We start from the raw sequence: 12,486 nt of genomic DNA, 5'->3' as shown, positions 1-12,486 counted from the left end.
GGCAAGGGAATCTCTGTGAGTTCAAACCTAGTCTATGTAGTGAGGTCTAGGTCAGCAAAAACTACATGCTGAGACCCTTTCTAAAAACAATAACAACCACAAAAGCAATTGTCACACTCATCTGTAACCCTGCAGGGAAGGGAAACAGGCATGACTATCCTCAGAATTCAGTGGCCAGCAAATGAGAGAGCTCTGGGTTCAGCCTTTCTCAGAAGATAAAGTAGAGGGCAATTGAGGACAGCTGGTATTAACTCTGACTTCCACATGCCCTTGCTCACAGTTGCATACATGCATACACTACACACATGCATGCCCTTGCACACACACACACACACCAACACAACCGCTGCCTAGGCTTTGCAAGTAACCCCTGTGTGTGGCCAGGGGAACAAACCACATCCTGTGAACTGAGCAGACAGTCTCCTCTGTTTTCTAGTGGAGCAAATGTTAGGGGCTCTTGGGAACTTCCAGGTATCAGGCCTGGGCAGTGGACTCTGCCCAGGATGTGTGTACAATATGAGTTTCTTGTTGCTGGCAGGAACCCAGGGCCCTGCTCCAGAGCAGAGGAGCCCCTCATGTGTGAAGACCTTAGCCCAGATAACTCCAGAATGTCACAGCCACTGTTAGCTGTCTCTCGCCGCAAACTGTCCTCCAGAACACGTAGGCATTCTCAGTAATGCTGACGTTTCCCTCTGGAGTGTACCCACTTCATCACACATCATAACTAGATGCCCTCTGGTCAGCGTGGAGCCCAAATTTGATTTTTAGAAACCCATTTCATTAGGATGTAGCGGAATTAAGTTTTTAAAATAAAGCAGGGAGGTCCCAGGGTTCTCCATACAACATCAATCTTCCTCAGCATTAGAGCTCCACCCCCCACTCCCCTTAGAATAAACCCAGTTTACGGACCTGGACTTGTGTCTGCAGTGAGGGCTTACAGTTAGCCTTCTGAGGAAAAGTCAAGATTCCCTGCCTCATCTAAGAGTCCAGCTATGTAAATAATAATTTTAATTCTGTGGAAGATTTAAAATGTTTGAAAGTCCTTATGGGTAAGTTTTCTTCCATGTGCACGCCAGGGCAGCTGTGCCCAGTGGCTAGGAGTAGCTCCATGGACACACTGTCCTCAAAGCTAAGTCCTAGTCTGCTCTTTCCTTTTAAACTCATTCCTGCCCCACCCTACAGTTGTATTGGGAACCCCTCTTCAGGGCAGGACCACAGAAAGCACTGGAGCACTGGGAAAGGAAGCCTGGCAGAGCCACTTCCCCAGGTGCTCTGCTGCAGTCCGTCAGCAGACTGCCAAGAGCAGCAAACTGAACCCAGAGCCTCCGCGTTCCTGTCAGTGAGTGGATGAAAACTTGGAGCAGTGAGATTCCCTCCCTTTGTGCCTTGGACGGTGAAACCCAGGGTCTGGAGGGGAGAGAGGGAGGGAGGGAGAATCAGGATCAGAGTCCGTGCTGGGACGAGACTGCAGCTGTCAGGGTGCTAAGGCACATTCCTTGACCACGAGCTCTCAGCCACTCTCCCCAGATATATAGCTTACTTATTGTGTGTGTGTGTGTGTGTACATCCGTGTGCGTGTACATCCATGCGTCTGTGTGCACCTGTGTCTGTGTGTGTACATCCGTGTGTGTGTGTGTGTGTCTGTGCATGTCTGTGCGTGTACATCCATGTGGGGGGTGGGTGTTGGTACAGCACAAGTGTGAATGAAGCTCAGAGGACAACACTGTCTTCAGCTTCACCTCCTCCATGTTGGCTATGTGTTCAATCACCAGCATCTGGTGATTCTCCTGTCCCTACCTCTCATCTCACCATAGGAGAGCCAGATTACAGACGTGCTGCTGTGTCCATCTTTAGCTGGGTCTTGAGGGGCCAAACTCAAGTCTTTATTTTTGTCTGCCAAACATTTTACCCACAAAGCCACCTCCCCAGCACAAGTCCATTTTCAGAACCACTTCCTTGAGGCAGAACTCATGTGCCGTGTGACCCACCAGCTTAAATGCAGTCAATTCCAGGGTGATACCCCAGAGAGAAGCCTGCACTGGGAGCTGTCACTGCTGTCTCCCCCACGCCCTCCACTCTGAGCAACCATTATGTGACTTTCCTTTGGTGTGCGTTTACCTGTGGACGCACATAAAATGGTTGACATGACCTTTTATGACGTATTCCTACCTGGTCCAGTGTTTTCAAGGTAAGCCCAGTGGTAGCTTGTATCCAGACATTAGTCACTTCTTTTTAATGGCCAACTAATATTCATCACTGGCAGACCTCATTCTGTCCATCTTGTTAAACTAGTGGACATCTGGGTGGCCTAATTAATTAATCTCTTAATAGTTTTGACCATTATAATTCCTGTGTAGATTTTTGTGTATCTTCAGTTTTCTTGGGTATAGACACCTCGGGATTGAGTTGCTGGCTTCAGTGGTAACTGCCACACTCTTCTTGTTTGGCTGTTCATCCTGCCTGTCCTGGCCTTGGGGAATCTTCCAGTTTCTCTGTCTCCTCAGCCCATGTATTATCCTCAATCTGTGTGGCAGTCAACCTTGTCTGTGAGGTGTCTCCTCGTACGTTGATTTGCATCATGCTGGTGCCTAAGGACCCGTTTTCCTGTCTTATGGTTCATCTGCACATCTGTGGAGAGATGACTATCGAAATCCTGTTTTTGAGTCAGAGTGCAAATTGAGATATGGTTTCACTGTGTAGCAAACTGGCCTAGCACTTGCTTTGTAGGACTTAGGGCAGTCCTGTATCTGCTGCTGAGTTCTGGGATTACAGGCATGAGCTACCACACTCACACTCAAATCCTGTTTTTAATTGAGACTTTTATTGTTGTGTTTTGATGGGTTTTTCAAGTTTTCCATCTGTAAGTCCCTTGTCAGATCTGTCATTTGCAAGTAATTCTTGTGTAAGCTGTTTACTTGTTGAAAATGGTCTTTAAAATATGGGCTTTAAATGTTGATGGAGTGTGATTTATCTAGTTTTTCTTTTATTGCTTGTGTTATTACTTATTTGTAAAAAAAAAATTCCTACTCTAAGGTTATTAGTCTGTTTTCTTGCGTTTTATAATTTAATGTCTTATATTTGAAATGCATGACCCGTGAGGTAATTTGGGGTGTAGTGTGAGGTAGGGTTGTGGCTTTATGCTCAGTTGTCTCAGCTCTGTTTGTTGTCAAGATTGTTCTTTCCATTCTTAAAAATTAATTGACCATAAAAATTGAGTGTGTTTCCAGTTCCGATTCCTCCCTGTTTATGTTCCACTGGCCTCCGGCTAGACTTCCCTGCATCTTTTGGTTAGGGTGTACTAGGTAGAGTGAACATCCTTCCAAATGCCAGGCTTGCAAACAGTCTCCATGCATGAAGGGAGGACCTCTGTGTCGGAGTTGTGTGTGGTGGTGTGCTGCCTGGGGGGTTAGCCACAGGTCTCAGCACAGCTTGGGCTGTGTAGTGAGTGGGCAGAAAGATGATTCTACTTAAGAGCATGCTCTGCCCATGCGGAGAAACTGAGCTTGACTCCCAGCACCCACAGCAGGTGGCTCACAACTGCCTGGAGCTCCTTCTGGGCTCTGTAGGCACCTGCACTCTTGTGCACACAGACAGCTGTGGCATGGGTTCTCTCCGACCACTCTTACCAAGGTTCTAAGGATGACACTCGGGTCACCAGGCTTGCCCTTGAGTGTTCTGCTGGGCCAGCCTGCGAATTCTCACTGCAGAGTTAAAGTGGAAATGTTAGCTAGAAGTGTCCGTACTTCAGCTTTTGCTTTGGCCATCAGTGCTGTCCCAGGCTGGCCTTTTGTGAGCCACAGAGCTTAGGGTTTAGAAGATTCCTTGAGGAATCAGATGCTAAGAGCTTCTGGGATCACCCCAAAAGGGACAGCTGCTCGTATTTCATGTGGAAACCTCACACCGCAATGCTGGTTTGGCACAGAACATGTTATAAGCTTAGCCCAGCTGGACAAAGCTGGATATGCCATGCATCTAAAAATGTGTTTCCCATTGCTGTTAAGATGTACATCTCAGAAGGCTGGCTTCGGTGCTGTGAGTGAGGCGTGGATTCTGCATATACACCTATGAGCAGCCTTCCTCCCCAGCTCGGGGACAGCGAGGTCAGGCGGAAGTGTGCACTAATCTTTTGAAAATACCAGTTTTCCCAATTAATTTAGTCATAATTTTAAAATACTTGTGTGTTAATGATTTCCATGCATTTACCTTTATTTTCTGGATCTGACTGTAGCCAAGGTTGCATTCTTCCTGAAGAACAGCCAACCCAGAGTCTGGGCACTGCCAGTTTTGCCAGCACAGTCTCCTTGTTATCATCCGGGACTGTGGAGTCCAAACCAGTAGGAAACACGCCCCAAGGTGTGACCCCCCAATTAGAGTCTTCTCACTTCCTTCCTGCCCAGCACATAGAAAGTTGTGGTGTGCTTGTGTGTGGTGCCTGCTGCCAGGGCGCGTGCAGGGCGCGAACATTACGCTCACTCCATCTGCAAGTGTTATAATGAGTTATTCAAAGCCCTTCACACAGGACCAACCAGAGCGTGCCTCCCTCTCCGTTCCAGCGCGTTTTCCTGCCCATCTGATGGATGCTCCTCTGCTGGAGTCTTTGGAAGGTTCTGGTGTCTTTTGTTTTAATTGGCGGGCTAAAGCTGCCTCCTATGGTGCGGTTTTCATTAGTGAATGCTGCGGGGTGGGGGTGGGGGGCTGGCCTCCAAGCCCATCCATGAATATTAAACATAAGACAATTAGAGCTTTCAGACCAATTATTTTTCTTTCAGCAAGCAAGGTTGGTGATACTCACTAGATGAGGATTCGCAGGATCTACCATTGGCCCCTTCTTGTCCCTGGAATTGGTCAACCTGGCACGTCTCCACCCATTTGCTGGGCTACCTGTTTCCCAGCGTGGAATCTGCAGTTTGAGTGCTGAGGCTGCTGGCTCTGCCAGGGCATGCTGCCTTTGGGGCTGGTACTACACTTTGTCAGATGCTCTGGGCTGATACCTGCTTCCTAATGTGAATTTGATGGCTTGGGTGGACAGGACTCAGTTCTGTCTGAGACAAGAAGCCAGATGTCTCTCTTAAGATGTTAGAAGACTGGTCTTCCACAGGGTGGTTTCTGTTTCTCTCGTGAACCTGAGCTGCTGATGTCTCTGCTGCTGTCTTCATCTGACACCATCATGCCGCTCTCTAAACACAGTAGAGAATCAGACGACAAACTCTGAACTAAGGGTCCAAATGTGTTTACCCGCATCCATGTGTTACAGCCACACGGTAAACACTGAGGGGCTCTTGATAGCCAGCTTACACTCCACCCCCATCTTTTCAAAAGCCCATGCTGGGCTCCAGCCCCAGGCTCCCTCCTGGGTGCCCCACAGCCTTGGGTCTCTTGGCCTCCGGAGGCCTGAGGACAAGCAGCTGTGTGCACTTAGAGCCCCTCGCTGGAGACAGGGAGTGAGTAGCACTTGTAGACATAGTCTGCACTGCCATCTTGCCTTGTGGTCTTGATTCTGCATCCCAAGACTGTGATTGTTGGTTGTTTCTTTGTCAACGGTGGTAGTATGTTTTTTACAACAGGTTTTCTTGAACTTGCTTTGTTACAGCCATGTAGTCAAGAATGACCTAGAACTCTTAGTCCTTGTGTCTTTACCTCCCTGGTACTAGGATTCTGGATTGTACCATGATGCCTAATGTCTGTGGTTCCATGTTATATATACCTACTTATCACTAGCTATGAAAAAGATAAACTGTCTGAAACAAACGAGGTGTGCGCATTTGTGCGCACCAGGGTGGAGCCAACACCCTCTGAGTCCTGACTTTTAAACAGCATAGTCACATCTAGCTCTTCCCAAGGAGCTGCTGTTAGCATTTAATTTCTGAACCGCGTTGATAGGAAGCATGCTCCGCACCTAAAAGCAAGTGCGATAGGGGCCTCAGCGCGCAGCTCCGTGATAGCTGCCTGTCGCCATACACATCTGCTCACACTTCAGGAGGACTAGCCCGTGACCTCTGCCTCAGCTGAGCAGTCCTTGTCCCACTGGCCCCTCTGCAGGTGGTGTAGACATGTCACCTGCTGACAGGTAGAGCTCTGAATGTCTGCCAGTGCTCCACTGTGGCTGCCTGATGTGATGCGGTTACTACGGCATCCCCATCCAGTCGTTCAAATTCATGGCATCTCTAATGCTGCCTCTAATCTCCCTGGAAGTCTAATGATCAATTTTTAATAGGTAATTCCTTCTTCCCCAGGCTGCTTAAAACTTCTTTGTATGCTCCCATTGTTAAGATGACAGTTTCCAGAATGTAGTTTTTATTGTGATAGTGTTGACTAGCACTAACCCCTGGGCATTATCAGCCCATTTTTCTCTAGGACCTTCCTTAGGTGTGATGCACCTACGCTCCGTGTCGCTCGCTGCTGGTCGCACTGTGCTCCTTGCCTTCTCATGAAGTTCGTGTTCAGGGTCTGTGTCTTCATTCTGGAAGATGCATGCTTGTTTTGAAGCAAGAGTCAAGGTGTTGCGTGGCTCCTCACTGCTGCAGTGTGGACTGAGGGCAGCAGCCTCACCCCCCTCCAGCTGCTCCGCTCTAAACGCTCTGCCGCTCTCACGCAGTGGAGAGGCAGTTCCTGAGCCCAGCAGAGCAGTAAAGGGTGTTGTTAGTTTTGTTGTTTTTACCACATTATGTGGTGTGGGGGGAGGCTGCCCAAGCTGTCTGAAACCAAAGCCTGTCCCTGGGCTGTGTTGATGAGCACACGCGGCGAGCCCACAGGAGCCTGAGTGTCCTTACTCTATTCATCGTGTTTTCTCATTTTTGTGACAGAAACAGCTTAAGAGTTTATTTTGAGTTCAGGGTTTGAAGCTATGGTCTATCAAGGTGGAAAGCCATGGCAGCCGAATGTGTCCACTCTGGAAACACCCAAGTGGGAATGCCTTCTAAGCCAGTCCAGCCTAGCCCTCACACTGGGGGACTCGAGCTCAGTCCCTGCAGAGGAGTTTGTGTGTGCACCAGCCATGGGTCTCACCATCAGGCCCAGGGTATGAGGCATGTAACAGGCTCTGTTTTTGCTGAAGAGAGGTGATATAGGGGTAGCATCTGTTTTTACTTCTTAAGACCGGTAGACTTGGACACAGTATGCTCAAGAGGTGCTCCTTGCTTTTCCTTTCCTCTCACTGTGAACTTGGAGGAACCGGTGAGGAAGGAGCCTCGGCTGTATACTCCTGTTCATCATCTGAAGATCTTGTATAATCTTTTTAGAGTGGCTTGTGGGTTTTAAGAAGCCCCTCCCACTCATCTTTTATTTTTTTGAAACAAGGTCTTGCTGCACAGCACAGACCAGCCTCAGACTCTAGCAGTCCTTCCTCCGCTGGTCAGGCAAGAGCTCACCCACCAAGCCCCATTCCAGGCACATTTTTATTCGACACAGAATATCACTTAGCTGTTGAGGGTGGCCTGAAACTTGTAATCCTCCTGCCTCAGCCTCTCAGGTAGCTGGTATTATATGTAACTCAGCTCTGAGTTGAGAAAACACAGCATACTGACATTAAATGTTTTCATAAACTGAAGTCCATTTAAGATCATATGGTGCCCACAGAGGTCAGAAGAGGGCACTGGGGCCCCAGCAGCAGGAGTCACAGGTGTTTGGTTCCTAGCACCCACGTCGGGCAGACAACAGACTCAGGTCCTCTCCACCAGCTCCTTGACTATGTTTCTTACAATTAGCAGTTGTCTCTACAAAATTAGCTGTTGGGGCTGGAGAGGTGGCTCAGCAGTGAACAGCACAGACTGTTCTTGCAGAGGACCCAGTCTAATTCCCAGCACCCATGTGACAAGTAGCAACTGTTACACCAGTCCCAGAGGATCTCATGGCCTCCTCTGTTCTGCAGGCACTGCACACATGTGGTACACACATACAAATATAATCTTTAATGTTGAGTTGGGCATATTAATGTGGATAAGTTGCTGTTTCTCCTGGTGTCATTCCTGATCTTAGGTGCATTCACCATTTTTAGCAAGGTGCAGGAGCAGTGCTGTCGAGCCTGGCTGTCTGGAAGCAGATGCATGCCGGAAGTCCTGAGTTGGTATGATTACACCTCGTGGAGCTGACTGCGGGTTTCTTCTGTGTACAGTACGTGGTAGCTCAGCTAGTCTCCAGGGGCTTCCTGTGGTCCTGTTGTCTGCCTGATGTTAGTTGCGCTGACGGCCTCCTCCCCTGGCTTCTGGATTTCAGAGCCCTTGTGGGCAGCTGCCCCTTACACACCTGGCCAGCCCTTGTCCATTGCTCTTGATCACTTAATCTGTTCTAGAAAGTCACTTATTCATCTCAATTTTCAATTTTGCAGGTTTTAAAAAAAATGAACTCAAACAGAAAAGCTGGGGAGATTATAGAGACCAGGGAAGCAGATTTTGAAATCCATAAAACATGCTGTCTTTAAAAAGGAAGTTAGGTCCCCATGGCTTTGATAAAATTTGTTCCGAAGTCAACTTTTCTAACACAGAACTGCAGTAGCCACCTTCATCCTCGGCATGTGCGTCAGGTTAGACCCGGGGTCCACGCGACGACAGGCAGATGCTCACTTTGAGCAAAAGACAAGTTTTCCGTGATGCCTGCAGGCCTGGGGAGTCAGTGAGTTAAAATGACCCCAGGCCACTGGAAGTGGCGAGTGTGCATCTCATAGATGATATACACTTTATCTCTGCCTGGTCAGCCCTGCAGGGGAGCCCCATGGACTGCTGAGGGACCACACAGCTGAAGCAGGCGGAGCTGCAGGCTTCCTCACTAACCCTCTCCTGCTGGTGCTCTTCTTGCATCTTCCAGAGTTAGGCTCCATGACCTCCGCAGCGATAAAATCGCCCTGTCACTGTCTGCCCATCAGCTGGGGGTGTCCGCAGTCCAGATGGATGACTGGAAGATTGTCAGCGGGGGCGAGGAGGGACTGGTGTCCGTGTGGGATTACCGCATGAACCAGAAGCTGTGGGAGGTTCACTCCAGGTAAGCTGGCCTGCGGTGTGTGGGCGTCCCCAGGCCACCTGTGCCCACGCTGCCGCCTTCCTGAAAGCACCTTTGCAGGAGAGGAGACCTAGATAGCCCAGTCCTGAGACTTCAGCTCCTCTCTCTTCCCCATTACTTCGCCCTGAGTAACACGCGGCCTTGCTGAGCATCCTAGTGAACTTTCCACAGCTATGTGGTTACTGTAGATTCCTTCATTTAGTTACGAGGAGAGGAGAATTTCCAGTGTGAAGGCAGATGGGTTGTCATGTGTCCCCGTGTGCCAGACTGTGTGTCCAGGTGTGTGGCTTGCCCCTTCTCTCACTATGAAGATGGGCACATAGTGTGCAATTTAAGTAACGCCAGCTAAGACAGCTCATGTAGCCTTGAGCAGAGGAGACTCTGACTGGTGCCTCCTGGTAAAATTGCTCCTTTGGGCCTGCCTCAGTTCTGAATTTAGAAGCAACCTGGATCTCCCACCGCTCACGGGCCCCAGAGTCCTGTCTGGCTGAGCGTCAGCGCCTCGGTAAAGAGAGTGTGGCACTGTGGAAGTGCACAGCGGAGAGCATAACGTGCATCTCTCCCACCAGACGCAAAGTCAAGGCAGCTCTACCTTTGCCTTCATTTTTTTTTGATTTACAGGTTGGTGAATTCTCTGGTACCACACTGCTCTTAACCCACCCTTCCCTAATGTCCATGATGCACCATAGTGCCACCGGGTGGCGCCAAAGGGCAGCGCAAGCTCCCACACTAGAATCCAGCGTTTCCCCAATTTCAGGAAAACCAGTAGAGAGCTGGTTCTCTGCACCTCCAGGACAGCACTGTCCTTTCTGGGCTTCTGCAGTGGCCCTTTCAGGATGCCCACACCCAGCATATCTTTCCAGCACTCGAGGGAGGTCCAGGGAAGTGAGGCTTTCTCTTGCAGGAGTCCTGGTCTGCACCCAGCTCTAGTCCGGCTGCTTGTCTGACCACCCACCCTCAGCCTGCCTTCCCTCGCCGAGCCCTTCCTTTATCACTCTCCTGTTATTCTCCAGCCAGAAGGCCTGCTCCCCAGTGGCCTCAGTCAGCCCCAGCTGGGGTGGCATGGGACTCCTTTCTGCAGAGGAACCTCTGAGGACAAGCACCCATTTCCAGGAGACTGCACGCTGTTGTCTCCTGGATCACAGTGTGACTATCAGTTGTAGCCATCACTTCTGTTGGCTACATCAACATCTGCCATGTAGCAGGTTTGGCTCAAACACACCAACTTGTTGAAGCATTGGTTGAAATGTGGAAAGGGTGCAGGTGTATGCAAAATGGAGGCAGACAAAGGCTCGGCTCGTGTCTGCTTCGTCATAATGGAAAGTTTGCCTAGAGAGTTCCAGGGTGCACAGCCAGGGCAGGCTGCCCCAGCCTTACAGTCTTCTTCCCCGTGGCTCCAGGCACCCTGTGCGCCACGTCTCCTTCAATAGCCACAGCCTGATTACCGCCAACGTGCCCTATGAGAAGGTGGTGCGCAACTCTGACATGGACAACTTCGCCTGTCACAGGAGGTCAGTGCGGGTTTGGGCACATCCTGAGAAATGGCTCAGTGTGGTTGTATTGGCACCCCCCCCCGCCTCCACCCCCGCCCCCTCCCCATTTCCAGTCACATACTCCTCTTAGGGCAGGGTACACAGTGACTGCTGTCAACCAGAAGCATGCACTGAGTGTCTGTATGGAACATTCTGCAACTGCTCCTGCATCTGGGGCAGAGCAGGACCGCAATCAGCTTGACAGAGAGGCGATGCCTCTTCTTAAACATTGTCTCTTGGGGCTCCCTGCTCACCTCAGTCGTGGCGTCTACGTATCTGATAGTGTGGGCTCCGCGTACATACTGTCACAACGGAGGGCTAGCCTCGACTGCATGCCTGTGCCACAGCAGCCTTGCTGACTGGTGTTCATATCTGCTTCCCCTAGGCATCGTGGCCTGATCCATGCCTATGAGTTTGCAGTGGACCAGCTGGCCTTTCAGAGCTCTCTTCCTGTCTGCCGCTCTCCTTGTGACACCATGGCTGGGTACAGCTATGACCTAGCGCTGTCTTTCCCCTATGACAGTGTTTAGGCCAGCACCTCCTGGAGAAGTGGGAGGGCAGTTTACAGACGCTAGAACTGAAGAAGCTCCACACACAGTGGGAGTTGGGGGCGGTGCTCTCCCAGGCGGCCATGGCCACAGAGCCGTGCTGCTTCTGAACCACCCACACCACGTCTGCTGCTCTCCTTCACCTGGGGACACACCTCAGCCTGTGACGGGAGCTTCTCCACACTCTAGGGCCTCACCTTGCTGGTCTGTGTGCCGTGCTGGGGGCGGGACCCAGAGCCTCAGTGTAGGCAAGCGCTCAGAGTGGTCTCCCGACCCCACCTAGTCCAGCCCTCCTCTGTGGTTCTCACAGCTCGTCATTACAGACCTTACCTGTGAAGACTGCTCATTTCACCTGCTCTCCTCAGTACCTGCTGCGAAGGAGACATCCATCCTTCCCCGGGGAGGAAAGGGCCACTCCTTCACTCCCTGGGGATGGTTCCCAAGCCTGGCTGGCGGTACCTCTTCCCTCAGCACTCTGCCTGCAGAATGTTCAGGCAGATAGATCCACAGTGGCCAGGAGAGCCAGTCAGGGAAAGCACTTGTGTGCAAAGACCAGGCAGAGTCCCGTCCCAGCGGGTAGCCAAAAGCAGCGTGGTAGGCAGGTGGTCAGGACATGCATGCTGGGTCTGCAGACAGCAAAAGCCATTGGGGCAGGGGAAGCTTTGTGCTCTGGAGACCAAGGCAGTTGAAAAAAGGGCGTACATTTTCGGGGGGGGGGGCTGACCCACCTCTAGCCAGAATAATACTGAGACCAGCCCTGAGGTACTCATGGTTCCCGGGCCCATAGGGACTTGGTCTTGTTTCCCAGTGCTGGGGATGAAACCTGGGGCCTCAGATGCCTGCAAGGCAAGTGCTCCCACTGAGACACACCTCAAACCAGTATGTGCTTTTGTGGCATGAAGATTTCCCAGCTCAAGACAGTCAGGCCTCAGACATCCACTGTCTAGCTGAAGCTGAGCATGGCCTCCTTGCAGTCCCCCTCCCACACATCAGAGGGCCAACAGGCAGCAGCTCTCTCTCTTGCTGGGCTGGTGCCCCCTCCTGGCCAGGTCTTGCTAGGCCTTCTCTACAGCCTGAATACTGGAGAAACTTGTCAGTCAGCACCGCACGACCAGGAAGGACCAGGAAGCTCTTGGAGAGCAGCTGCAGAGGTGACCGGAGGTACACACACTGCCAGCAGCTGGGGTGGCTTCATGCAGGGCGCTTGGGGACATGGCTCCTCACAGCAGCTCTGGGTGGTCCCTACTGTCAGCTAACCTCCTGGGAGACTCCCCCTCCAGCAGACCTATCAGAGATCTCCCCACCGGCTTCTGGGGTTGCTGCTGAGCATCTTCTCAGAAGCCAGGAGACACCAGGACACGCCCCTGTAGCTTGCCGTTTGCCTTATGCCATGTCTGCTGTTATTAAAGGTTCTG

General features: G+C 51.0%; 1 protein-coding gene across 1 annotated transcript in view; it reads left to right on the top strand.

Annotated features, from left to right (window-relative positions):
- Nucleotides 1-12,486, top strand: part of Fbxw8 (F-box and WD repeat domain containing 8) — a 99,332-nt gene extending 86,846 nt beyond the window's left edge. Inside the window, exons 9-11 of the mRNA XM_041648318.1 lie at nucleotides 8,800-8,973; nucleotides 10,392-10,502; nucleotides 10,909-12,486. Of these exons, the coding sequence (XP_041504252.1) occupies nucleotides 8,800-8,973; nucleotides 10,392-10,502; nucleotides 10,909-11,053 (430 nt within the window). The 3' untranslated portion in view covers nucleotides 11,054-12,486. The remainder of the gene's footprint in view (nucleotides 1-8,799; nucleotides 8,974-10,391; nucleotides 10,503-10,908) is intronic.

This window comes from Microtus oregoni, unplaced genomic scaffold (assembly GCF_018167655.1).
Source record: "Microtus oregoni isolate MIOR12 unplaced genomic scaffold, Mior012 000003F_ref0000135, whole genome shotgun sequence".
Lineage (NCBI taxonomy): Eukaryota > Metazoa > Chordata > Mammalia > Rodentia > Cricetidae > Microtus > Microtus oregoni.
The sequence above is the reverse complement of the archived record's forward strand: the minus strand, read 5'-3'. Positions and strand labels throughout refer to the sequence as shown.